The 26,741-nt window shown below is 52.0% G+C and overlaps 3 protein-coding genes across 4 annotated transcripts in view; 2 read left to right on the top strand and 1 right to left on the bottom strand.

Annotated features, from left to right (window-relative positions):
• The first annotated feature begins 770 nt into the window (after nucleotides 1-770).
• Nucleotides 771-10,244, top strand: Chmp7 (charged multivesicular body protein 7). Of its 2 annotated transcripts, XM_042697820.1 has the most exons (10): nucleotides 771-1,152; nucleotides 3,238-3,409; nucleotides 6,089-6,274; nucleotides 6,378-6,511; nucleotides 7,011-7,059; nucleotides 7,276-7,395; nucleotides 7,652-7,750; nucleotides 7,970-8,030; nucleotides 8,417-8,596; nucleotides 8,786-10,244. In XM_042697820.1, exons 1-10 carry the CDS (start codon nucleotides 854-856, stop codon nucleotides 8,836-8,838), a joined length of 1,353 nt encoding a protein of 450 aa, XP_042553754.1. In that variant the 5' UTR covers nucleotides 771-853; the 3' UTR covers nucleotides 8,839-10,244. The 2 variants fall into 2 exon arrangements, with proteins under 2 accessions (XP_042553754.1, XP_042553755.1); XM_042697821.1 differs by lacking the exon at nucleotides 7,970-8,030 and having other exon boundaries at nucleotides 784-1,152.
• On the top strand, nucleotides 8,971-23,165 carry R3hcc1 (R3H domain and coiled-coil containing 1). The gene is made up of 12 exons (XM_042697836.1): nucleotides 8,971-8,994; nucleotides 9,068-9,137; nucleotides 14,933-15,075; nucleotides 15,295-15,354; nucleotides 15,610-15,759; nucleotides 16,096-16,223; nucleotides 16,543-16,680; nucleotides 17,902-18,634; nucleotides 19,805-19,977; nucleotides 21,367-21,437; nucleotides 22,092-22,187; nucleotides 22,867-23,165. Exons 1-12 carry the CDS (start codon nucleotides 8,971-8,973, stop codon nucleotides 22,995-22,997), a joined length of 1,917 nt encoding a protein of 638 aa, XP_042553770.1. The 3' UTR covers nucleotides 22,998-23,165.
• A 1,650-nt stretch (nucleotides 23,166-24,815) lies between these two features.
• The window catches only part of Loxl2 (lysyl oxidase like 2), a 60,183-nt gene continuing 58,257 nt past the window's right edge, over nucleotides 24,816-26,741 (bottom strand). Inside the window, exon 14 of the mRNA XM_042697807.1 lies at nucleotides 24,816-26,578. Coding sequence (XP_042553741.1) covers nucleotides 26,499-26,578 — 80 coding nt within the window. The 3' untranslated portion in view covers nucleotides 24,816-26,498. The remainder of the gene's footprint in view (nucleotides 26,579-26,741) is intronic.

The raw sequence follows: 26,741 nt of genomic DNA, 5'->3' as shown, positions 1-26,741 counted from the left end.
CTACCACTTGAGCCACAGCACCACTTCTGGCTTTTTCTGTTTATGTGGTGCTGAGGAATCGAACCCAGGGCCTCATGCATGCAAGGCAAGCACTCTACCACTGAGCCACCTTCCCAGCCTCCAGTGCCAACATCTTCTTCAGCAAGACCCGAGTCGCTGCGGCGATCCTACCCCACGGGGCAGGAACCGGAGACAGAACCCAGTCTTCTAAACTGCCATCCAGGAGAGGGGTCAGGACGATGGAGCTGGGCTGTGTCTCACAGGTTCAGTGAACACATCTACCCTGGAGAGAGCCGGTGGGCACGGGACGGAAGGGCGGGGATGGGGTGCGGGTGGGGGGTAGGAGCCAAGTATCCTTAAAACAAGCCGTAGGCTCAGAGTCCACTAATCCGACGACACGGCGAGAAGAAGGTACCTTGGAAGTTTAAAGGCACAAAGCAGCAGAACGGCTGGGCCAGGAGTGTAAACCACGGCCCTAGGGCCGTGATGCACCAGTGCGGTGCCAAGGCCCCGGCGGCGGGAAAAGCTCGGTCACCGAGCGCGCCCAACGCCGCAGGTCAGGTCGCGCACGCGCAGAGTCCAGCTTGCCTCACAAAGGCTGTGGAGGAGGGGTCTGCGCAAGCGCGCTGGAACTCTCTGGCACTTACGTCATCATCCTGCCTCTTGGTACTGGGGGAGGCAGCGCCACGCCTGCGCCTTGAGGACTCGCGGGACTTATTTCGCGCTGTGGGCGGCGGTGACGTGATGACAGAAGAGGAGGGAGTCTAAGAACGGAAGCCGGGAGGGACCAGGAACAGAAAGGGCCCAGGGCCGGGGTTGTGTTCGCACCCTTGGCGGGGCTTGGGGGTTCCCGATGTGGTCCCCGGAGCGGGAGGCCGAGGCTCCGGCCGGGGGAGACCCGGCGGCCCTCCTGCCCCCCGAGTGGGACGAGGATGAGGAGCGCATGTCCTTCCTGTTCTCCGCTTTCAAGAGGAGTCGCGAGGTGAACAGCACCGACTGGGACAGCAAGATGGGCTTCTGGGCGCCGTTGGTGCTGAGCCACAGCCGCCGCCAGGGGGTGGTGCGCCTGCGTCTCCGGGACTTGCAGGAGGCCTTTCAGCGCAAGGGCAGCGTCCCTCTGGGGCTGGCCACGGTGTTGCAGGACCTGCTGCGGTGAGGGGCGGGCCGGGGCTGGGGCCGGGGGCGGCGGAGTGGGGTGGGGCGGAGTGGGGCGGGGCGAGGCGGCTCCCCAAGGGCGCGTCGTGCCCCGCCCGGGGTACGGCCCGGAGGGGGCGTGCGGGGTGGTTTAGTGGGCAGAGGAGGAGATCGGGCTATGCCTGGCAGGGAGAGCTAGGGGCCGGAGGGGTGGTCATTGGGGGTGCCGTCTGGCACAGTCCCATTAAAGGGGTGGCAGGCGAAAGGTGACCAGGATGTACTTGTCTGGACTGGAATTCCGTTATGCAGTTACTGTAGCATATATCATGTGTAGGTATGTGTTAGGGTTATGTGGTTATAAGGGCCTCCACATATTTTTTGGACCACTCCTGGAGCAGGTCTACGAGATGGGTACTTTGGACTAAGGATCAGAGCTAGAAAGAGTATAAGAAGAGAGCCACTAGAGAGCTAACCCTGGCTCAGGTGATGCATTTGGCTTTCCCTAGATGGAGGCTGTTTGGAACAGAAAGGGCCTAAACAGGATGAGGTCTTACCTAGGGTTCTTGAAAAGATCTTTAGGCAACCACGTGGTTTTGAGGTGCTTGAGGAGGTGGCATTGCGACCTAGTGGATGTATACAAAACTATATTGTATGAGGGCACTTTGCACATCCCAGTCCATCTGACCTCTCAGCAGTTGTATGGCAAGATAATAGTTTTCCTCAGCAGAAAAGGGGGCTGACTTTCAGAGAGATCCCGTGCTGTTGACAGTTGTATCCTTGGGTCTGGACCCCCTGGTTTCTGGATTCTAAATGACTTGCACTTCATAATGAATATATCACACCGACCCAGCCTGGTGCTTCCTTTAGTGCCTGAAGGAGAAAGTCATGACAAGTGCTTTAAGCTTGCTGTTCTTTCACATTAAGTGTTCACTCTTCTCCATCCACGTCTGTTCCTAGTACCTTCTGTTGAGTGACTTGACATACTAGCCTTTCTGAAATTCTTTCTGAGAAAGTATACTGGAGAAAAAGTTTTACTTCATGTAGAAAGTGGAAAACAGGAGACATAGTTGCTGAAGGAAGTCAGTGACCAAATGACCCTCCTTATTACAGAGACTGTCAGCTACCACTTCTAATGCAGCCCTTCAACACCGCGATGCCTCTCCTCCTGAGTGCTCTCTACTTACACTTCCGGGTACTTGACTAGTCCCCAGGGAGCTCTTTCTCTGTGGGTAGATAACATAGTAGTTAACAGCTTTGCCTGAGGGCCACACAGCTGGGCTCAAATCTTGGCTCTTCCATTTGCTAAATTATGTGGCCCTGGAGAGATAAGGTTCCAGCCCAAGAAGGTACATCTTTAAGCTTTAGTCAACCAGTTATAAAGTGGTGGTGATGTAGTGTGAGGATATGATGATCCTCTTTATAGATCCCTTAATATTGTGACTGCCCCAGTAGTAGATGTAGCCTCCGCTATAATCAGTACCAGGCAGTACTTAGGTCTAATCTCTAGAAAGCCCTGCTCTGGTCATCCTTGTGTTCTTCATTAGGTTTTGTACTTGCTGGCCATCCATTGTTGTAATTTTCTTTGACACAGGGTCTTGCTATGTAGCCGAGACTGGCCTAGAACTCACTCACTATGTAGTCCTGGCTAGCCTTATATTCACACTGTCCTGTCTCAACCTCCAGTGCTGGAATTGGAAGCATGTGTCACCATACCAAGCAATTTCTGTTATTTTTATTTGATTGTTTCCAGCTTCATTTGTAAAAGGAAACCTCAGCACAGGTTCCACGGAGCCTCCTATGTGTCTGGAGTCTGTCGTCTTAGTAATAGGCTTGTGTTCAGAGACAGATTAATCATAGATTCTACTGGGCCCTAGTCTCCCCACTAGTTGACATGCTGATGACACCATGTATTGTACAGAGCGGTGGTGAGGCTTAGAGCTGGAATATAAATGGTGCCACCTCTGTAGCTGGTGCAGAACAGATGCCTAGCAAACGGGCATTACAAAGCTGATCAAACGCCTCTGAGGGGGAGGAGCAGGTGGGGCCTGGAGTGGGCCATTGCATTAAATGCTCCTACATGCCTTTCTCCTCCTCGTCCTGCAGCCGAGGGGAGCTGCAAAGAGAATCCGACTTCATGGCCAGTGTAGACAGCAGCTGGATCTCCTGGGGGGTCGGTGTCTTCCTGCTGAAGCCCCTCAAGTGGACTCTTTCTAACATGCTAGGGGATAACAAGGTTCCAGCCGAGGAGGTGCTGGTGGCCCTGGAGCTGCTGAAGGTAGGTGTGCAGGAGGGCAGGTGTGGCTGTGGCTGTGGCTGTGGGAGGCTCCACACACATTCTTGGGAAAGGACTGTCTGTTCTTACAGTAACAGTTAATAGCTGCCTTTGCCTGATCAATCTTCCGCTGTACTGTGTAGCATTATGTATCTCTTGTTTCTACATTTCACGGGTGACCCTTTATCCAGGACTTGTGAAGAACAGTTGATGACTTGCAATTGTAGGGATTAATGATAGGCCGAGTTACTTTTTATAGTAAAGCAACAAGTTTATTGAAGGTGAAAAAGTAGACACTGTAGAGAGGGACCCCAGAGCCAAGAGTCTGTTCTAGGCTGAGTTTAAAAGTGCTTTGCCTTCAGTAGGTTTTTTTTAAAATTGTTGTTTTGTTCTTTTGTTTTGTTTCTGTGCCATTCCTGGGGCTTGAACTCAGGGCCTAGGCACTGTCCCTGAACGTTTTTTGCTCAAGGCTAGAACACTACTACTTGAGTTATAGCTCCACCTCCAGCTTTTTGATAATTATTTGGAGATAAGATTCTCATATTTTTCTGCCCAGGCTGGCTTGGAACTGCAGTCTTAAGATCTCAGCCTTGTGAGTAGCTAGAATTACAGGTATGAGCCACTGCTACCTGAGATAAGTTCATACTAATATTGCCTGGACTTTGAACCATGAACTACCTACTCCTGCTTCTGAGTAACTAGGATTACAGGGGTACACCACTGATTGTCTACTGTACATATTTCCTTCAGTACTGTGGAGGCATCCCGAAATAACATTTCCAAGGCGGAATGTTTCTTCTTTCTTTTCAGGTAGGCCCTCCTTCCCACATTTGCACACTAAGTACACAGCCACCTGTCATTCAAGTCAGAAGCTTTTCCTCTTTCTCCTTTGATACTGTTTGAATCACTAGGAGCTACCAGGTTTTCCGGGGGAGGAGTTTTGCTATTGTTTCAGCAGTACTGAGTTTTGAACTTGGCACTTCTCTTTTGCTGGATTCCACCTTTTCTCTCTCTGGATTGCCTCTAATCCTAACTCTTTATTCCATGTTTTCCAAGGTCGGCTGGCTCTCTGTTAACCCAGACATAGCAGTGCCTCCGGCAATCTGCCCTCTGCAGAACAAAGTCTGATGTGTTATATTACACATTAGTGTAGGGGGGCCTTCCTCATGCCCCCTTCCCTGCCACGGGATACATGCATGCTCACACATGCTCAGGTTCACCCACAGTGCAGAAGTGGCCCTCCACTTACTGCTCACAGTTACACCCACAACTCTCCACTTGTTTTTAAAATTTTTTTTGTTGGTCATGGGGCTTGAACTCTGGGCCTAGACACTGTCCCTGAGCTCTTCAACTCAAGACTAGTGCTCTACCACTTTGAGCCACAGCATCACTTCTGGTTTTCTAGTGATTAATTGGAAATAAGAGTCTGATGGACTTTCTTTCCTGCTGGGGCTGGCTTTGAACCACAATCTTCAGATCTCAGCCTCCTGAGTAGCTAGGGTTATAGGCATGAGCCACTGATACCAGGCTTGCTGACAATATCTTTTTTTTTGTTTTTGTTTTTGTTTTTTGGGTCTGGTCGTGGGCCTGAACTCTGGCCTGGGCTCTGTCCCTCAGCTCTTCAGCTCAAGGCTAGCACTACCACTTGAGCCACAGAGCCACTTCCGGCTTTTTTCTTTTTGCTTATGTGGTGCTGAGGAATCGAACCCAGGGCCTCATGCATGCAAGGCAAGCGCTCTACCACTGAGCCACCTTCCCAGCAGCTGACAATATCTTTTAAAGAGACCTGGATACATTCCTGAACTCCTCCTGATGCTATAGATATGAACTACTGGTGCCTGGCTGGTTTTGTTTTTTAAGAAACCTCCACCTCTCCAGGTTTCCTTCCCTATAGATGGAGAATTGGCATGCCTACCTCAGGAAACATTTCTTGTTCATGGGAATTGTTTCCAGTCTATTTCTTATTCTTCCCACTAGCCCCATCCCTCCTTTTGACCATATACTTTTCTCAAACCTCTCTAGGCTCAGTAACATTCACTTCTGTGATATTGCCAAATGGTATGAAGTTGGAGAGACTAGGATGGGTAGCAGGGAGTAGGGAATTAGGTGTTACCCTTCGGTGATACCTGAGGCTGAGATCTGAGAATCTCAGTTTGAAACCATCCCAGGCAAAAAAATGCATGAGATTCTTATTTATTTAGTTAGTTAGTCATGGGGCATGAAATTGGGGCCTAGACACTGTCCCTAAAGTTTTTCGCTCAAAGTTAGTGCTCTACTACTTTGACCCACAGCGTCACTTCTAGTTTTCTGTGGTTAATTGGCACAAGGACTTTCCTGCTTGGGATCCTCAGATCTCAGCCTCCTGAGTAGCTAAAATTACAGGTATGACCTACTGGTGCCTAGCTTTCCATGAGATTCTTACTTCCAATAAAGCCCCTAGAAAGTTGGAAGTGGAACAGTGGCTCAAGTTGTAGAGTGCTAGCCTTGAGTATAAAAGCTCAGAGACAGCACCCAGGCTCTGAATTCAGGCCCCAGAGGCAGCACAAAACAAAATCCATGACCTCTTTCCTTTTCAAAAAGCTTCCATGTAGGCCTGATGGGGTAGGTGCTCCCAGGCTCTAGCTTTGTATGATCCTTGTTCTGAAGTGCATTGCATCTTGGGAGCCCTACTTTGTCCTGTAGGAAAAGGCCGAGGAGGTGTACCGTCTGTACCAGAACTCGCCCCTGTCCTCCCACCCTGTGGTGGCCCTGTCAGAGCTGAGTGCCCTGTGCGCCAACTCCTGCCCAGACGAGAGGACCTTCTACCTGGTATTGCTTCAGCTGCAGAAGGAGAAGAGAGTCACGGTCCTGGAGCAGAACGGGGAGAAGGTAGGGGTGCAGTGCTTTGTTCAGCCAGCACCCACTTGCCCACCCTGCTTGCAGACGTGTCAGCCTGTGTAGTGGGGCAGCAGTCATTTGTCTCTGTTTCCAGATTGTGAAGTTTGCCCGGGGCCCGCATGCCAAGGTGTCTCCTGTCAACGACGTGGATGTTGGCGTCTACCAGCTGATGCAGAGCGAGCAGCTTCTCTCACGCAAGGTCGAGTCCTTGTCCCAGGAAGCTGAGAGGTAACTCCTGCCGTCCCCCCAGCCAAGCATGGGTGTCTGGGGTTCTATCAGAAGTAAAAAAGCTTAGTTTCAGACCGCTTGCCTAGAATGCTCAAGTCCCTTGGTTCACTTCCCAGCACTGCAGAAAAATAAAAAACAATGTGTTTACTATTACCACAGTACGAACTGCTCATTGCAGAAACTCTGAAAAACACAAATTGCCGTAATGGAGAAAAATTATCACTCAATTCTCCCTCCAGAGGTTTCATTGGCTAGTATCTTCTTTATGCTCTTGCGTACCAGTGTCTGTTCAGCCAGTGTTGGTCAAGGCTGGCACAGCTCCCTTGGCTAGCATGCCTCACCACAGGCAGATGCCCAAGCCTGTACTAGGCCTTGATGCCCGACTTTGGCCTTGATCTTCCCCTTAGAAACCACCTTCCCTAGGTCTGCTCTCAGCACTGTCATGCCCTTGCCACCCCATCCTGGGACATAATCCGCCTCTCCGTCCTTTGTTTCCCAGGTGTAAAGAAGAAGCCCGGCGGGCATGCCGAGCAGGAAAGAAGCAATTGGTGAGTCCTGCCTACCTCATCTCCAGTTGTACAGTGCTGTCCTCGGCTGGCAGGGAGAGGGGCCTGTCGTTCAAAGCAGCCTGCTTGGTGCTCATGAGGAGATGGCTTCACAGCTCTTTACAAATGAGAGAGAAGTCCAGGGGCAGTCTTGCTGTCTTCCTCCTGCCTTGTGGGCTACCCTGTCTGCTCCTGGCCTCAATTTCCCCTGTCCCCTAGGCACTGAGGTCTCTCAAGGCTAAGCAACGGACGGAGAAGCGCATTGAGGCCCTGCATGCCAAGCTGGACACTGTACAAGGCATCCTGGATCGAATCTACGCCTCCCAGACAGACCAGATGGTAGCCGCGCCTCCCTTGTCCCCTTCCCCAGCCCCACCAGCTGCTCTCCTCTCCTGCAGATGCCTGGGTTCTTCCTGGGTGGGGGTGGGGGCTTTTACCTTCCCAGTCTGAAAGTTTGGCCTCAAACTTCTTTTGGTGAGGCAAATCAACCTTGAGTGGGCAAAACAAAATGAAAACCTCTTTCCGAGATGTAGCAATACTGTGTGTATTTTGCCAGATGTTTGTGGAATGCTCTGATAACCTGACTTCCCTTTAGGTTTTCAATGCCTACCAAGCTGGGGTGGGGGCGCTGAAGCTCTCCATGAAGGATATCACGGTGGAGAAGGCGGAGAGCCTTGTGGACCAGATCCAGGAGGTAGGAGAGGGCAGGGGGGAGGGCAGGAGGGGAGGACAGGTGCGTGTGCTGGGAGGGACATGCGCAGAAGGAAACCAAGGACACATTTGGTCCTTTCACAGTCCACTTTCCCCAGACTAACTGATAACTTTGTGAACTTGAAGAAGTTTTCCTTGCTTCTCAGGTCTTTGTGTGCTGGGGCCGCTATCCCCAGTTCAACGCTTTGTGTTTGTCTTCCAGCTCTGTGACACCCAGGATGAAGTTTCTCAGACTCTAGCTGGTGGGGTAACCAATGGTTTAGGTGGGTCCCTCCCCTTCTTTTCCCTCCCCTTCCTGCCGTACTGTTCAGGTATATTGACAAGGTGACAACTCCTCCTCTCCTTTCCTGTGCTGTGCCTGGTTTGATCACGGACTGGCTGCCCCGCTGTGGGGCGCACCTGCGGGAGAAACTTGGGGGTTGATTTATGAGCTACTCATTGGCACTTCCTCTTCATCAAGGGGCAGGGCACCCGGTTTGTGGGGGCAGCAGCATATATTTACCCAGAGGTGCCCTCTGCCTCCCGACTCCCATGGCTCTAACCACAGGGAGGCCTAGGCAGCTGCTAAGCTGAGCCTGTGTAGATAACCCCTGTTTGGACTCATTTGTGCATCACTCCATAGAGCTGATGCATGCCATCTTTTTCGTAGATTTTGACAGTGAGGAACTGGAGAAGGAGTTGGACATCCTCCTCCAGGACACCACCAAAGATCCTCTGGACCTGCCCAGCAGCCCCCACGAGACGCTCTATACCAACAGTGTGCCTAGCCCTAGGATCTCGGATGCCGAACTTGAAGCTGAACTTGAGAAACTGTCCTTATCAGAGGGAGGTATGGAGCTGTTTTCCCGGGTGGCCAGACAGCATGTGGCCCTCTGGCTGACAGAGGAGCCAGGCACCGAATGAATGGGCTCCTGCCCAAGCACTCAGTTTGCCTGGGTACCGAGGACAAAGGGGTTGTTATTTCTATGAAGACTCGATCTCTTATCATCCTGCCTCGTATCGTCATTTCCTCTTGCAGGTCTGGCCCCAAGCAGTAAATCTCCAAAAAGGCAATTGGAACCAGCTCTCTGAAGCCATTGGAGGACCTCAAGTGAAGGACCTCATGTACAAGAGACAGCTCGGTGTGTGTACATAGTTATTTAAATGAGAAACACTCAGAATTTGTTGGAAGAGATGGAAGGAGAACCGCTGGGATGTATCTGGATGCCGCCACTCCCGACTGGGCAGGTACACTTTTGGAAGCGATGCTGCTAAGGCGTGCTCCCGTCTGGCATCCTGGACCTGCCTTCCCATCTTCTAGTGCCACCGTTTATACCTTTCTGTGTTCGCCCTGTCGTCTCGCATCGCCTGCGTTCTTGCCATGGGCTCAGGTTTGTCTTCACCCACCAGCTTTGTTCCCACCAGTGCAGGTGGAAGGTTTACTGCTTTGCCACATCAACGCCTGCCCTCCACCCGCAGGCATTGTAAGCGCGATCTGTGCTGTCTGTCATGCCAGGAAAGCAACTCACTCCTGTCCCACTCTTGCCATTGGCAAAGAGAGGAATGAGTAACTTGGTTTTACTTGAGGGACTTCACAGCTGCTACATCCATGGAGAAACATACAGTGTACCCGATTTTTCTATAAGGGTTGCTTGTCATATTTTTTCACATGTGTAGAAAAAGCGGTCAGCACTGAGTGTCCCTGGCCACAAGGCTTGGGAGAAGGCTCTCGTGGTGGTCCTGTGCAGCCTCTTTCTCTCTTCCTTCTTACCCAGAAGCAGATCTACTAGTGGGGGAAAGGATTAATCTTGGCCTCTTGAGCTGGGGCAGGGAGGGAGCCCAGGTAACCCCTGGGCTTCAACATGTCCAAAACATACTGTTTTAAAGACGTAACATTTTTCTTGCCCGGCTCCTCTCATGGAATAACTTAACATACATATATATTTTTTTTGTTTCCAGAGCAAGCCACACAATACCACACCTCCCCTTCTTGAGCAGGGCACACACCGACAGGCTCCCTGTGTGAATCTGGCCAGCATGTCACTGTGTAGCCTTGCTCAGGGCAGGGGATCAGAGCCAGAATGTGCAATAGGAGCCAGCAGTTGAGGCCGCCTTCCCGGCCCGCTGTGGGCTTCCTTGGGCCCTGCTATGCACTTGCTCTTGCCTGCCGCAGGCACATCTTCCCCCTTCTGGATAGGGATGGGGGGATATAACCGGCGGGCGGGAGAGGGTCTGAAGGTTCCTGCAATGTGGAAAAGAAAGATGACAGCCACACTGCCACTCGGCTGCCCAGGGACAAGGACTCTGCCTGGCGTCCTTTGTCCACCTCTCACCGAAGTGGTGCGGAGCAGACCAGAGGACTCTGCCCCAGGCTGCGGGCACAAATCAATGTACGAATCTCTCCACTCGACCTTGGTACACAGAAATGTTGGGGGTGAAGAGAAACAATCACTATTTTTTCTTTTTTATCTGGTGAATAATTAAAAGAGAAAACTCTACTGCTTGTCTGTGTCTCTTCTTTAGGGTTCTCTTCCCCTCCCCCCCCCCCCCCCCCCCACACACACACACACGTTTTCATACTGTGGCTCTTCCACCTCAGGCTTCAGGAGAAGGTGGAGTAGCCGGATGGATGAGCTGACGGTAGGAAAGGCGGTCACTAATCCATCCCTGTTGGGTCAGCTCTGCATTTGGCAGCAGCTTCTCACAGGGCTTCTGTCTCCCTTCTGGGCTGCGGTGCACCTTGTTCTCCTCAGGTTGGTCCTTTGATGGGATCTGAGCCCTTGTGATCCAGTTACCCCCTGTTCAACACCTGAGTTTTGAGTGTGAGGCCATAAGTTCAAACCCCAGTACTATCAAATCATCACAGAGAGACTCTTAGGTGATTTTTTTTTTTTTTTGCCAGTCCTGGGCTTGAACTCAGGGCTGGGGCACTGTCCCTGAGCTTTTGCTCAAGGCTAGCACTCTACCACTTGAGCCACAGCGCCATTTCTGGCTTTTTCTGTGTATGTAGTATTGAGGAATCGAACCCAGGGCTTCATGCATGCTAGGCAAGCACTCTACCACTAAGCCACATTCTCAGCCCTCTTAGGTGATTTTTCAAAGAAAAGCATGTGGGTCCCAGGTAAGAGGATGGACAACACACGCTTGTCCAGTGTTTCAAAATGTAGCCTCTTGATACTCTTCCTCTGATGACCGCAAGGACTTGTGTCTAGATTTTGTGGTCGCAGCCTTCTAGGAGCGCCCTCCTATAACTTAGGATGGGGAATGCTCAGGAAGGGACATTTGCACATTCCTAGTTTAATGTACAGTTAATCTATAAAAGTAGACTGCGTTGGAGCCTCGGTGGTTCATGCCTGTAATCCCACTCAGAAGGCTGAGATCTGAGGATCCCAGTTTGAAGCCAGGCTGGTTAGGAAAGTTGAGAGACTTCTGTCTCCAACCAATGAAATAAAACCAACAACAAAACCCCTTCTGTGGACAGCTAACGAGGGCGTGGAGGCAGGAGAGGCTGAAAAAGAAAGTTCTGAGACTGTGTCTCATGGCTGCACTTGTGGGGGTTTTCAGTAATGCACAGCCAAGTTCCTAAGAGAAGGAATCTCAAGGGATGAAAACCCAGAAATTAAGAACAGAAGAACTAAAGCCAGCTCCCTGACATGGGCTGTGTAGAATCATAGGGCATATAAATTAGCAACCACCTAAGGACAGGTGAGTACAATGGCTTGTGAAGAAAAATAAAAATGGGTCTAAGATCAAGATTCACTTGTTGCTGGCCCCACCTGGCTTCCTAGGTCAGATCTTAACGTCCAGCTATTGTAATAAATCATGGGGAGGTGAGGGCATTGTCTCAGGCGCCGATTGGTGGTATTAGAAAAGAAGGGCCCCTCTTTACCTTTTCCAACTATTTGAAGATGCAGCTAGAAGGTGCCACTTGTGAACCAGGAAATGAAACCTCACCAGACACACAAACCCCTGCCTAGCCTTGTTCTTGGATTTTCCAGACTTTGAAACTGAGCAATAAAGTCTTGCTGCTCCTAAGGCACGCCTCAGTGGTATTTTATTATAGCAGCCTGAACAGACTAAGATATACACTACAGTGTGAATCTTATCTAACCCCATACATATGACTTAGAAGTATGTGTATGTGTGTGCACATGTACTCAGGGCCTAGGCACTATCTCTGAGCTTTTTGACTCAAGGCTAGCACTCTGCCACTTAAGCCACAACTCTACTTCCGGCATTTTTGCTGTTTAATTGGAGATGAGAGTCTCACAGACTTTCCTGCTGGGACTGGCTTCAAACCACAATCCTCATATCCTAACCTCCTGAGTAGCTAGGCATGGGTCACCGGAGCCCAACATTACTGTTTGTGAGACCAGGAGAAAAACCCATAAACCTTGTTATGGTTTGTTTATCTGTCTCTCAGTAGCTCTGTCTGTCTCTCTCCGAAATGGGGCTTGAACTCAGGCTTGAACTCCTCCTGCCTTAGCCTCCGGAGTGTTGAGGTTACAGGTGAGTGTAACTACAACACTCAGCTCTCTTATCTTTCTGTTTTTGTTTTAAAAAAAAAAAACACAACAACTAGCTGAGCCAAGTGCCAATAACTAGCCTGGAGCAAAAAAGCTCAGGGAGGGGCTGGGAAGGTGGCTCAGTGGGTAGAGCGTTTGCCATGCATGCTTGAGGCCCTGGGTTCGATTCCTCAGCACCACATAAGCAAAAAGAAAAAAAGCCAGAAGTGGCGATGTGGCTCAAGTGGTAGAGTGCTAGCCTTGAGCTGAAGAGTTGAGGGACAGCACCCAGGCCCAGAGTTCAGGCCCCATGACCGGACCCCCCCCAAAAAACAAAACAAAACAAAAAAGCTCATGGAGCCAGGTGCTAGTGGCTCACACCTGTAATCCTAGCTACTCAGGAGGCTGAGATCTGAGGATCTTGGTTCAAAGCCAACCCGGGCAGGAAAGAAAGTGAGACTTTTACCTCCAATTAACCACCAGAAAACCAGAAGTGGCTCTGTGGCTTAAGTGGTAGAGTGTTCGCTTTGAGCTGAAGAGCTGAGGGACTGTGCCCAGGCCCAGAGTTCAAGACCCACGACAACAACAACAACAACAACAAAAAGGTCTAGAACTCAGGCAAGGCTAGACTGTGGTATTCCAGGATTTGGGGGAATAAAAGCACACTTGTTAGTGAATCAAGCAGAGCAAGAAAGGGTGGGTTTCTCATTCCCTTCTCATTCAGGCCCCTCGACCTTTCCCAGTGTTCTTTTTCCCATACCTTTCTAGTCCTGCTCTTCCTCAGTCTTACCCTCTGCCTTCTGCCCCATCTCTCCTTATGCCCCTGGGAAATAGATCTTGCTTAAGAGTTTCTTGAGCCAGGCACCCGTGGCTCACGCCTGTCATCCTAGCTACTCTGAGATCTGAGATCTGAGGATCACGGTTCAAAGCCAGCCCGGGCAGGAAAGTCTGTGAGACTCTTATCTCCAATAAACCACTAGAAAACTGGAAGTGGCGCTGTGGCTCAAGCGGTAGAGTGCTAGCCTTGGGCTGAAGAGCTGAGGGACAGCACCCAAGCCCAGAGTTCAAGCCTCACGACTGACCAAAAAACAAAAAAAAAACTTACTTGATTTTCTAGGTTAAAAAACAAAAATAAAAAGAAATATTTATAGAATCAGTGATAATTTGAGCTCATCAAATTTCTGAACTTCCCACTTTTATTCCCTTTTGCCAATTGGCTTTTGTAATGACAGACATTAGCAGACCCAGTGGTGCTGTGGCTCAAGCGGTAGAGTGCTCGCCTTGAGCTGAAGAGCGCAGGGACAGCGCCTAAGCCCAGAGTTCAAGCCCCATGACCAGCCAAAAAAAATAAAATAAAAGACATTAGCAGACCCCTGTGCCATCCCCAGCTTAACATGTACTTATATTTAGTGTTTCCTCATTAAACATAGTATAGTGTTTTGGGTACTGGAAATTCTAAACAATGTCAAAAATCACAAAAAGAGATTTTGGAGAAAGGGGAGTGAATTAGTATTAACTTTGCCAGGCAAAAAGAGAATAGTATGCGCTGCTATCTCAAAAAACAAAAACAAAAAAACCCAAAAACTTGAGCAAACAAGTTACAGTTCTACATCCAGAAGATGTAGAACCCAGCAGCCTTGGCTTTGGTGTGGGAAGATGACTTGTAGGAGGGAGGCCTTGGGTCTGCTTAGTTCCCTATGTACTGGACAGTCAGTCCTTCATCCCTGCTGTCAGTTAGATAAGGAGAGGATCATGATAGCCTTACCTGGAGCCACAAACACTTTTTTATTTGAAAAAAATTTTTTTTTCAGTACTTGGTCTTGAATTCAGAGGCCAGACACTGTCTGTGAGCTTTTGTGCTCAATCCTGGTGCTCTACCACTTGAGCCATAATTCACTTCCAGCTTTTTTTTTTTTGGTGTTTAATTGTAAGAGTCTCACAGACTTTCCTGTCTGGGATGGCTTTGAACCATGATCCTTAGATCTCTGCCTCCTGAGCAGCTAGGATTACAGACTTGCACCATTGGTGCCCATCTTACAACACAGGTTTTTTGATTTTTTAGTTTAGTCTTTTTGTAAAAACACTTTTCAGGTAGCAGGAGTCCAACTTTATAGCCTTCTAGATTACAGCAGCCAGCCCACAGGCTAGTAACAAGTTTCAAGTTTCAATTAGGAAAGATACTGGAATGATTTCTGAAAGACTTATGACCTCCAAAGAGGGAGACAATCCATCGAGGCACAGTTAAAGATAACAAAAAATTTATTTACACCAGAAAGGGGTCCGGTGACTACCTTGTCCTGGGCTAGATACCCAGAACCAAGAGCAGCCTCGACCACCAAGCCTCCAATGGGCAGCTCTGACCCCCCGACCTTTATTAGTCGGTCTGCAAACCTCCAAACCTCAGACCTCCAAAGCTCCAAAGGGGAAGGCTTTTCCTTTTCTTTCCTTCCTCCTTTTCCGCAGGCCTCTCCACTCTCCACAGGCCTGCCCTGCTCTGCTCCGGGAGGCGCCTCTCCACAGGCCTCTCTAGAGGGAGGCCCAGAATGGCCTCCAGAGGAGGCCCCGAATGGCCTCTTGAGGCCTGCCCTGCCCTCCTCAGGCCTGCCTTGCTCTCCTCCAGCACGCGTTTCCCTCCTGCTTCTCCCTCCACTCCTGCTGTCTCCCCTCCACCCTCCTCTTAGGACTCTGGTCTTCCCTCTCCTTTCCTCGACTCCTCCAGACTGGGAACGCACAGCACACAGCCTCCTCCCCGTTTCGGCGGCACGCCCCGCCCCCGCGGGCGGTGACGTCAGCCTCCGGACGCCACGCCCCCTCGGGTGGCCAGGTGTGTGGCGTGGTGAGGCTGGCCTCCTGACGCCCCGCCCCCTCCAGCAGGTCAGGCCACAGGGCCACGCTGATTATCCCCGCCCTGCTGGTTATTTCAAAGGGGCGGGACAACAAATAACCGGGGTAATGGCTGCTCAGCCCAGCTGCCCACAGGGTGAGCGCACTTTGCCAGTGCCTTGCCCTGGAGCGTACTACCGTTCTTTACGTCCCTGTCCAGAGATGGGCACAGGGTGCTGGATTGCCCATTGCTGAGAACTTTCTTCCTCCTTATCCCTCGGTGAGTATCTGGGGAGGGGAACCTAAAATAAACACATTATAGGGCTGCCACTACCTAGCACCTAGCAGGTGCTCGAAAGTGCGTGAGCTTAATTGATACTAGATCACATTTGCTCAAAGCACACATCTAGAACTTATGGTAGGTACAAGTTCGGGATCCATCATTCCACCTTTCTGGCTCTCGATCCCCCCTCCAATTCAATGCCCAGTGGGGACGCCGTGGGAGAAGCCAGTAATGTTTGTGTGAGTGTGTCAGGGACACGCCCCCTCCACCGCGGGTGCAGTTCCTCCTCCGAGCCGCGCGGTGGCGCCGCGTCCTCGCGGAGACCTGCGTTTCCGCCGGCGAGGGGGTCGCGCAGGCCCCCTGAGGACCCTGACGGCGGTGGCGACGCGTAGCGCGGCCGCGGTGAGTGCGGCGGGCGGGAGAGCCGTGTGTGTGTTGGGGGGGTTGGGGGGCCCGGCTTGGGTGCGCTGGATCCCAGGTCGGGAGGGTGATGGGTGTTTCGGAGCAGGCCTGGGGTGAGCTCCGGGGCGGCGGGCGCCGCGCGAGGCGGGGCCGGGCCTGAAGCCGCGGCCTGGCGGGGAGACCCCGCCTTGTCCTGGGATGCGGCGGGGGGGGGGGGGCGTCCTGTCCCCGGATGTGCTGGGAGACCCCGGCGTCTCCGGGGCCCGACGTCGGGGCCGGGAGGGGGGCGGCGGCGAGCGCAGGGCTCTGATCCCGGCCCCTGCCCCTCTGCTGCAGGCTCTCCCACCTGTCACGCTGGCCCTTCTCTGCTTGGACGGTGTCTTCCTCTCCTCGGCCGAGAATGACTTTGTCCACCGGGTCCAGGAGGAGCTGGACCGCTTCCTGCTGCAGAGGCAGCTGTCTAAGTATGTGAATTGGAGTCCGAGGAGGGCAGCGGTCTGCTGCCCCCAGGTAACTGGCTGGCAGATGCCCCCGGCTCTAGACTTAACGCCTGCCAGCCCTCCTCTAGCCATGTCTTTGTGTCATTCTGTCACCCCAGGATGGGAAGGGGCGGGCGCCCAGGGCTGGGGGTGCGGACCTAGAGCTCCCTGAGATTAACTTGGTGTGTTTAGGCCGGGACCCATTGGGGCAGAAGGAGTTAAGCTGCCATTTTCCTGGGGATGGGAGGCCCCAGGAGTTGGATGAGCAGCCCCCTACTAAGCCCTGTTTCTGGTCCCTTCCCAGGGTTCTCCTTTTCCCGCCATTGTCCAGTCGCTTGCGGTACCTGATCCACAGAACAGCCGAGAGTTTTGATCTCTTGAGCAGCTTCTCTGTTGGGGAAGGCTGGAGGAGGAGGACGGTCATCTGCCACCTGGACATCAGGTGTGTGTGTCTTCCTGGCGGTGTGTTTCTTGTGTGGTTGGGCCAGCTGAATAGTCCCCAGGTGGTTAGCTTGTTAGCCACCAAGGACTAGAGCTCCTTTATTCCCCCCCACCCCCCTCCATTCCCAACCCATTTCCAAGTCAGCTCATTGTTTAGCTTTGGCAGTGATACAGATGTACAGGGCTGGTGGATTTTACCTGGCGATTTCAGCTGGTCTTGTCAGACCAAAATGGGGTGGGGAGAGCATAGTGAAGTGTTGATAGGGCGGGGGAAGGGTCTCACTTTTTCTCTCCTGTGTGGCATTGGGCAAGCAGCTGCTGGTCTGTGGTCACATGACTGTTGCTGTGTGGTCTTACAGGATGAACATCTTAGCTTGGTGGCTTAATCATGCTTAAAGCCCGATGGTTCTGCTAGGCACTGGTGGCTCATCAGTAGCTGTAATAGTAAGTACTTGGGAGGCTGAGATCTGAGGATCCCGGTTTGACACCATCCTGGGCAGACAACTCTGAGAGTTGTTTAACTTACCCAGCGGAAAACTAGAAGTAGAACTGTGGCTGAAGTGCTCATTGTAGATTGAAAAAAAAAAAAAAAACCAAGTGAGATGCGAATCCCAGAGTTCAAGCCTCAATACCGGTACAAAAATAAAACGTGACATTTTTTTCCCCCGAGAAGTTTCTAAAATGCCAAATAACCTCATATGTAACTAGATTCAGTGCTTTAATTGACTTAAGTGCTTCAAGCTGAGCTGCCTGCTTTGGGCTTGCAGAAGTGCTTTTCTCACCGGACCAATGCTTTTGTAAGGGACTTTTTTTTTGTGTGTGTGTGTGTGTGTGTGTGTGTGTGTGTGTGTGTGTATGTATGTATGTATGTATGTGTATGCTGTTCCTGGGTTTGCAATCAAGGCCTGGGAACTGTCTTTGAGTTTTTTTGCACAAGGCTAGTGCTCTACCACTTAAGTAACAGTTCCACTTCTGGCTTTTTGCTGGTTAATTGGAGATAAGCATCTCATGGACTTTCCTGCCCAGGTTGGCTTTGAATCCTCAGATCCCCACCTCCTGAGTAGCTAGGGTTACAGGTGTGAGCCACCAGTGCCTGCTGTCAGGGTCATTTGGGTTTGGGGCTGGCATTCTGCAGACTTGAGCATCACATCTGTTTCCCCAGTGAGCCATTTCTCTGCGAGCCCAACCATGCTCTGATGACCTGCCTCTGTTCCTGCTCCAGGGTACCCTGTCCAGATGGGTCCCATGGCCCCTGCCACCCTCCCACCTCCCACCCCAACAAGTACCGTGGTCCAAGGCCCACCTCAAACCAGGGAGCAGCTGCCGGTCCCCGAGGTGCACGGGCCGGCCGATGGCATCGTGGGCGCAAGCCAGACCAGCCTTTGTACGTCCCCCGGGTGCTACGCAAGCAAGAACAGGCAGCTTCCTCAACCCCAGAGCTCACGCGAGAGGCCCCCGCGCATGGAGTCTCAGGAGAGCCTGCAGGTGCTGGTGCTGGAGTCCCTGACACTGATCAGGGACTCCCCATGTCAACAGCTGAAGGAGCAGAGGACCTGAAGAGCCCAGACCGAGGTCCTGAGAAGGACCTGGAGCTCCCAGAGCCTGCCAGTCCCCCAGGCACGGAGCATGGCCCCGAGTCCCTTGGGGTGGAAATGGCCACACAGCTTGGGTTCCACCTGCAGCCAGCCTTGGAGGAAGACAAGGGGAGTCAGCTGGAGCAGAGCCTGCTGAACAGAAAGGAGGAGGAGGAGAAGGAGGAAGAGGAAGAGGAGGTGGTGAAGGAAGAGGTGAAAAAAGAGGAGGAGGTAAAGGAGATGGAGATGGTGAAGGAGACCAAGGAGGTGAAGGAGGCTGAGGATGTGGAGGCCCAGGAGGCAAAGGAGGATGGAGAGATGAAGGAGGACCAGGAGCCTGGCAGCTGTTCCGATGATGATTACAGTGAGCTGCTGCAGGAGGTGATGAGGCTCTTGAGCCCAGAAAAGGGAGGGCGGAGGTGAGGTGGGTGTGGCCACAGGTGGATGGGCACAAAGGGTTTTGGGGTGGAGGGTGGGGAGTGTGTGGGGTCCGTAGGGAACACGGGAAAAGGAATGGATTGAGGTCCCAGGGCAACATCTCAGGAGCTGCTTGACCCTGGGCAAGTCATTTGCTTTCTTCAGTTTCAGTTTCCTCATTTAATTAAAAAAAAAAAAGATGGGGCTGGGAAGGTGGCTTAGTGGTAGAATGCTTGCCTAGTGTGCATGAAGCCCTGGGTTCAATTCCTACTGATCAGTACTGCATAAACCGAAAAAGCTGCTTCCCAGGCCCTGAGTTCAAGCCCCAGGACTGGCCCCCCCCTCAAAAAAGAAAGGAAGTTGACACAAGCTTCACAGGAAAGTATCTGCAAGTATTTTTATTTATTTATTTTTGTGGTCGGTCATGGGGCCTAAACTCGGCCTGGGCGCTGTCCCTCAGTTCTTCAGCTCAAGACCAGCGCTCTACTGCTAGAGCCATAGCGCCACTTCCAGCTTTTTCTGCTTATATGGTGCTGAGGAATCGAACCCAGGGCCTCATGCCACCTTCCCAGCCCCTCTGCAAGTATTTTGCCATCTGCTATGGAAGAGTCTTACATTCCCTTGGAATCATGTGTCTGTCCTCGAGACTAGCTGTGGATTAAGTGGGGAGGTGGGCATCTTTGCTTAAGAAAGAAAGTTAAAAATTTATGTTTTTGAGATAGACTCTTGCTCTGGATAGCAGAGGCCAGTCTCTAACTTATTATGTAGCCCAGGGTGTCCTTGAACTCAAGATCCTCCTGCCTCAGTCTGCTGAGTATTGGGATGACAAGTGTGGGCTTTCATAACTGGGCTAGACCAGCTGATTGACAATTTGAGTACTTTTTTGCCCCTCAGTTTCCCAATCTTGAAAGGATATGTGGACCCATATGTATGTACAGATGTCAGGCACCTGTAGAACTCAGTGCCTTCCTCTAAAACTCCCATGTCCTGACCATTCTGGCTCAGTTTGGGACCATCCTGACTGTTCTAGCCCTGCCAGAGAGCCCCTCTCTGAGCTGTCTGAGAAGTTTTGTAGCTGTTTTGGGGCCCTGTATGTCAGAGGATATCCTTGCCAAAGGATCTGATTACTCCTAGATCACAGCCAACCTGACTGAGAAGGAGATTCAGATTGAGAAGATCTATGTGGACACAACCTCCTTCGTGGAAGAACTGCCTGGGGAGAAGGATCTGGCCCACGTGGTAGAGATCTATGATTTTGAGCCAGCACTCAAGACGGAGGACCTGCTGGCCACATTTTCTGAGTTCCAGTGAGTACCCAGGATAGCGGGGTGAGGTGGGCCACTTTTCTCTTTGGAGAGGAGCAAGGACAGCACCGCAGGCTCAGGATGCTTGCCCGTCCCTCCGGGGCTGACTCATTTAAAAGGCAGAAGGTGAATGCTGCCTGTGCTCCCGCGCTGGGCCTGCAGGCTGCGGCAGTCCTGCCTGTGCTCCTGTGAGCTCGGCTGCGGCTGGTGCTCTCTGTACTCCCGCGAGTTCTGCCTGTGGCCTGTATGTGGCTGGGGGAGGAATCCCAGTGGCTTCCTGGAGTTCTTTCCTTCCCCAGGCTGCCCCCCTGTGTGCTCACACATTTGTGGGGACCCCCAGGTCCTGTGGACACCGCGGCCCACGTGCCTCCCCTGCACACCCCCGCCAGCTGTTCAGTGGGTCTGCAGCAGACACGGGAGTGTGTCTTCTGTGTGGAGGAATTTGGTTGGGAACTGGCAGTTTGGAGGCCATATTCAGACACGGGATTTTTTTTTTTTTGCTTCCAACCTCTTTTCTTCCTTTTCTTTTAAATTTTCTCTTTTCCACTTCTCTACTTTCCTGCATGGGATATTTTCCCCCTCCCCTCCAGTCCTGGGGCTTGATCTCTGGTCCTGGGCTCTGTCCCTGAGCTGCTTTTCCTTAAGGCTTGCAAATTACCACTTGAGCCATAGCACCACTTCTAGCATTTTCTGATAGTTTATTGGAGATAAGAGCCTCACAAACTTCCCTGCCTGAGCTGGCTTCAAACTGTGATGATCAGATCTCAGTCTCCTGATTAGCTAGGATTATAGGTGTGAACTAGTGGTGTCCGGCTTTTTTTTTCCTTTTCTTTCTTTTTTTGTTTTCTTTTGTTTTTAAAGGATAGAGAGGGATATGAAGATAGTGTCTCACTAACTGCAAAACCTCAAGATCAGTGCCCTGAGTAGCTGGGATTCTAGGTGTGCATTGCCAGCCACACCACGCCTGCTTGGGCTTCCTACACGGTCCTCCCTTGTGCGTTCCATGCCTGAGCTCAAGGCGCTGTCCGGAGAGCAGTGCCAGCAGGACCACGGCTGCTTCCACTCTCTCCTAGGCGCAGAACACAGTGACTTTCTTAGGAGGGTTTGCTTGTTTTTGGTCCTATCCTCTGCCCATCCCCCCAAGCCCCTTGGCCCCCAGCCTCAGAGCCCACACCCAACCCTGCTGTGGCCTTGTGCTGTGAGATTTTTCTTGTCTAGACACCGGGGACCCTCCTGGCCTTTTTCTTTCTAAAGCGAACTGGATTATCTTGAGAAAGCTTGCAGTCTACGGCTGACTCCTTCCCTAACTTGTTGGAGGGTCAGAGGTAGGAGGGAACTTGCTTAGGGATTCCTGGGGATTTTGGTCACCTTGCCTCTTTTCCCCCCACACAGGGAGAAGGGGTTCAAGATTCAATGGGTGGACAACACTCACGCGCTCGGCATCTTCCCCTGCCTGGACTCAGGTGAGGCTCAGCCCTCTGATCACTGATAGGGTAGGGGGTGACACCCAGGTTTTCCGGGTAGACTGTGTCAGTGTGCCGGGGAAGTCCCCACTGAGCCACGCCAGAGCGCTCCAGTCCCAGCCAGCCAGATCCATAGTCTTGCTACAGCTTTCTGGAAAGAACTCAAGGCTTTGGCTTTCTAGGCAGGCCTTCTAGAATGAGCCATGTCCCCAGCTGGAAGTATTTATAAATAAGACCTCACCACATAACCCAGGAGCAGCTTGCACTGCGTGGCCTGGGTCTAGGAGACCCAGGGAACAGGTGGCTGTTTGAATTGAGCAAAGCAGCAGGGTGGGGCTTCCAGCCCCTGAGAAGAGCCCAAGGAAGGCAGGCAGAGCAAGGGTGATCAGGCTGTGACAGCAGAGCCTGCCCTCCTGACGCGAGAGAGATCCCCACTGCATCACCTGAGCACCTGAGCGGGCTGGGGGGTCCCGTCCACAGCAGTCTGCGCAGCTCTGGGGCATCAAAAGAGCCGAGGCTGTTCTTTTCCACAGCCTGGGCAGAGCACCTGCCCACACTGGGATTGGGTGTGTGGAATGGTGGCGTCAGTTTGGGTGACCCCAAGGAGCCTCACACAGACGGGTGGACCACTTCACTAATGCTTTCTTTTTTCAGCTACCGAGGCCCTGACCAAGGAGTTCCCCATGCTTAAGATCCGGCCACTCACGCAGGGGAGCAAGCAGTCCAAGCTCAAAGCCTTGCAGAGGCCAAGTAAGAGTGTGCTTGTCATGGGTGGGGAGGGTGTGTGTGCGTGTGCACGTGTGCGCATGCGTGGCCAGTGGCTGTACCTGGCAGCTCTGTGTGGGGTCGCCTTGTGTCACAGCCTCCTCTGGGCATCACTTGGGAAAAGTATGGCCGGCCTTCCTGCTCTGCGTGATTGTGAAGGGCTCAGGCTCAGGCTCTGGGGTCAGCCTTGGTCGGGATCCCTGCTGTCAGTCCCGCTCACGTTGGGCCAGTGACTTAGTGGGAGTCCATCTCTTCCTCTGTAAAGTGGGAGGATTTGACTGGGAAGCCTGAGGCTTGCATGAAAGTAAACAAAGCTCCACCAGAGCCAAACGGAAAGAGCAAAGGTGGCGCAGAGATGGTGCTTCCTGCCTTTCCTCTTCTTTTTCCAAAGCACAGTGGGGTGTTTAGAGGCCAGCTTTCCACGACTACAAAGTGGCGGCCAACGAGACAGGCCTGGGCAAGGGAGGCCTGTTAAGGCCATCAAGTGTTGTGGATGGTGGCATGGCCTTTGTCCCAGGCCTCTTGGGAGCAATGAATACCCTGTATCACCTCCCCCCCGCCCCCCCCCCCAATTAGATGTCCTTGGCTTCCAAGGCTGCTACTTCTCAGAGGAAGGGCAGCCAGAGCCTGACCCAGGGCCCCTTCTGTGGGGCCTTCCTTTCAGAGCTCCTGCGCCTGATGAAGGAGAGGCCACAGACAGATACGGCAGTGGCCCGGAGGCTGGTGGCCCAGGCCCTGGGGCTCCAACACAGAAAGAAGGAACTGCCTGCTGACCCGGGTCTTCTTCCCCACTGAGGCCCCACACCCGGCCATCCGGAAGAGCTGAGGTTCCAACACCAAAAGCCTTTTACAGACACAGGACGGTGCGTTGCCACCACTGGACCTCCCCGCTGGGGCCTGGTAGGCTTCAGTTGTTTTAGTCCCAGAAATTGAGAACAAAATAAAAGCTTTAAAGTTATCCTATGATTGCTTCGAAACGTGCTGGTCTGTAGAGGAACACTAGGGGGCGCTGTCCCATTTTCCCATTGTGGCCTTCAGCTAGTGAAGACCAGCTCACTCTAGGAGACTGGTGTGGACAATCCTAGCTGGGCTTTTCCGGCATGTGTGTAAGGCTGCCCTGTCTGGGGGCGTGTGCTCTGTGCCCCTTTTCCTCTGGCCTTCAGAGCCAGGTACCAAGGTTCTGGGCTGCTTGCATTGTTACCTATTGGGGTGGCTCACTGCAGGGCTTCTTGTAGAAGTCAACAGGAACAAAGCCTAGCAGAAGAGCTGATTCTAGACCAAGTCTGCCTCTCATGTGAGGGCTTCCATGAGGAAGCCCTCTTCTTTGTCTTGGCTGGTGAGTTGGAGGCACAGAGACCTGTCTTGGGGACTTGGGGGTATTATTGACCTGATTTGCTAGGCCGCAGCATGCCCCTTTACACAGGTGGGAGCACTGGAGTCTGAGGGGCAGGGGTGGGCTGACGCCGGCACCATTGCTGCACTGTAGGTATGTACCCCTCTCTTTGGGCCTTGTGGCCAAATTTGGCTGTCCCGTCTGGTCCTGATGTACAGTGTCTCCGCCAAGTTTCAGTGTAAAGCAGCAGGAATTCAAGAAAGGTCTTGGTTAAAAAGTCATGCTTACATCTTTGTGGATTTTTTTTTTTTTGGGTCCGGTCATGGGGCCTGAACTCTGGGCCTAGGCGCTGTCCCTCAGCTCTTTAGCTCAAGGCTAGCACTCTACTACTTGAGCCACAGCGCCACTTCTGGCTTTTTTCTTTTTGCTTATGTGGTGCTGAGGAATCGAGCCCAGGGTCTCATGCAAGGCAAGCGCTCTACCACTCAGCCACCTTCCCAGCCCTCTTTGTGGATTTTTTATGACTTCCCTGGACTGCTTCTCAGCTAGACTTCCTCCTTTCGTAGTCTGTACTGGAGGAGCCTGAAGCCACACTGGCCAGTAGGGACATGGGAAACGCAGGGCCCAGGCAGTGTTCACACGCACCCGAGGTGTGTATGTATACTGAATCTTTCAGTCTGCAGTCAAGAGGTAAGAATGTGTGTGACGAGTCCCATGGGCATCCTTGTCACCCGGCTGAGCCATAGCACCCCGAATTATTCACCCACAGAGCTAGAACAATCGGAGTTATTGTCACAGGTGGGCTGGATTTCCTTTTCCGCTGTATTTTTAAAGGCTCAGTTGCCCAATGGTAAATACTTTTAAATGACATTGTGTTTCAAAGACTGAGACCACACTAATATCCTAAAAAGTAAGAGGGTGTGGAACGAAGCACTTCTGTGAGCTCACCTACTCCAAAACAAGGCAGTGTGACAAGTTCTCCCTTAGCTGACAGCTCACTTTCCCAGTTACTTTTGTTATTCTAGAGACAGTTTGCAGGGTGGCGGGTAGCTGATGTGATCTTGCGCCATCTTGCTGTGCCTTTGATGTATCCATTTGGTGTACGCTTACCCCCTCCTCCCACCCCAGTTATCAGAATCTAGTGTTCAAGTAACTCTTACTTTGCTTGCTAATAGCCACAAAATACAAGAGTACTGACAACTCACATGTGCCAAAGAGAAGCTGTAAGGGGCTTCCTTTAAATGAAAAAGACGAACTAGGTTATTTTGATAAAGACCACATTCAGGTAACATTTATTACAGTATATCGTTACAGTTGTTTTATTCTATTAGCTATTGTTGCTTATCTTAATGTGTTTAAATAAAACTTTAGGTGTGGAGGTTAAACTTTTTTTTTTCCTTTTTTCCTTTGATTTAATGAGGCTTGAACTCAGAGCCTAGGCAGGTAAGGCCTTGATTGCTAGGCAGGCCCTGTTAGGGTTGAGCCACACTTCAGGCGGTGGTTAATTTGACTGTCCACTTGTTGAATCGAGAAGCACCTAGGAGATTAGTAAAGCACACATCCGGGTGTGTGTGCACAGTGTGTGTGGGGGAGAGTGGTCCAGAGGACTGAACACAGGAAAGCACCTGAATGTGGGCAGCACCATCTTACAGGCTGGGGGCCTGGCTGGAATGGACAAAGAGTCTCCTGTCTGCACGAGGCCAGCTGCTTTGCTCTACCTCACGTTGCCTGCCATCACGCTCTGGTTCACCACAGGCCCGAACTCACAGCCAGCTGACCATGGATTAAACCTCGGAAACTGTGAGCTAAAAAGAAACCCTTTCTGCTTTTGAGTTGTTTCCCTTAAGTATTTGTGACAGAAGATTGGCACCAGGGAAGTGGGGTCATGGCTGTGACCACCTGACAGTCTGGTTTTGGAGAAGCCTTTGGAACTAGTTTGTGGTGGGAATTTGAGAAAGGGTGGAGAAGTGAGCTAGAGGAAGGCAGGGCGCTGTCAGCAGAGCTGAATGGGCAATTCTGCAAGTGCTCAGAAGAGCAGAAATGCGACAGAGAAGGCTGCTCACGAGGGAACAGGACTCTATTGGAAGCTGGCCTAGGTGCCACTTCTGTTAGATTCTGGCAAAGAACTTGTCTACATCTTTTCCATGCCCTGAGATTTTGTGGGAGGTTGGGTTTAAAGGTGATGGACTCATTATGGCAGAAGAGATATGGAGGCAGCCTAGCGTTCAGGCTATGTGGCATGGCTAGCTATTGTGGCTGCTTTTTGCCAGGTTTACAATGAGAATCCTTTTAAACTTTCGGTCAAGTATTTGTCACAGCTACGAAGAGCGAGCTACCACAGTATATCTGTATAAGGAAAGCATAATACACACAAGGCCTGGCTGTATACATGGATGCAGGCATGCCCTGGGGAGAAGGAAGGGGAGATATTGCTCTTAGAAGCAGTGACTATAGCTGACTTGAATAGAGGCGGTTGTTTCATTGGAAAGAAGTCTAGCTCTTCAAGTGGTCAGTAGTGACCTAAAAGGATGAGAAGTGGGATTCAGCTTGACCACCTCTGGGACTGATTGCCTCATTTGCAACATGGGATTTCTGAACAGAATGGCCATTCTGTGCCCTGCCTGCCACGTTAGACTCAGGAAGGGACTGTGGGGTAAGCTGACAATGGCCTGGGTGTATGTGGGGTCCTGGGCAGGCTTGGCCTCCAGCATTGCTCCCACAGCCCTGTGGACAAGCTCTGCCCCCTGAGGGCTCCCCAATCCCAGACTCTGGAAGTTGGGGAGCAGCACCTGGTGAGCCAGAGCCCCTCCTCCTGAGCCAGGTTGGGATGGGGCGGGCGCCCTCATGGGGCGTGGCCATTGGCCTGTTAGTGTGGGAAGGGTGGAGTGGAGGTGGTCGGTCTGCAGAGGGGAGGGGAGGAGATGCAGCATGACTTGAAGGCAGGAGAGTACCCTGAGGCTTCTTCACTGTGTGGACAGCTGGTTATTCAAGAGTCCACTGAACTGCTCAAACTTTTGTTCCGTCTCCTCACTGAACGAGCCACCTGCAGAGCGGGAGTTGGAGGAGTGGAGAGTTAGAGATGCCTGGGTCTCGCAGAGCTGGGGTGTTGGCCTCTGCTGGACCTGGCGCTGAGGCCCCACCAGGGCAGGACCAGGCCTAAGCCAGCTGGAGGCCAGGCACAGCAGATGCCCTGCCAAACGCCAATA

This window comes from Dipodomys spectabilis, unplaced genomic scaffold (assembly GCF_019054845.1).
Source record: "Dipodomys spectabilis isolate Male_0828 unplaced genomic scaffold, ASM1905484v1 ptg000229l, whole genome shotgun sequence".
Lineage (NCBI taxonomy): Eukaryota > Metazoa > Chordata > Mammalia > Rodentia > Heteromyidae > Dipodomys > Dipodomys spectabilis.
This window is presented reverse-complemented; position numbering and strand designations above follow the sequence as displayed.

Coding starts and splice junctions, on each gene's coding strand:
- Chmp7 (XM_042697821.1), top strand. CDS start 854: ATGTGGTCCCCGGAGCGGGAGGCCGAGGCTCCGGCCGGGGGAGACCCG. Junction 6,275..6,377: donor TGGAGCAGAACGGGGAGAAG/GTAGGGGTGCAG, acceptor CTCTGTTTCCAG/ATTGTGAAGTTTGCCCGGGG. Junction 7,751..8,416: donor TTGTGGACCAGATCCAGGAG/GTAGGAGAGGGC, acceptor TCTTTTTCGTAG/ATTTTGACAGTGAGGAACTG.
- R3hcc1 (XM_042697836.1), top strand. CDS start 8,971: ATGCCGCCACTCCCGACTGGGCAG. Junction 15,760..16,095: donor CGACGCGTAGCGCGGCCGCG/GTGAGTGCGGCG, acceptor CCTCTGCTGCAG/GCTCTCCCACCTGTCACGCT. Junction 18,635..19,804: donor ACAGTGAGCTGCTGCAGGAG/GTGATGAGGCTC, acceptor GATTACTCCTAG/ATCACAGCCAACCTGACTGA.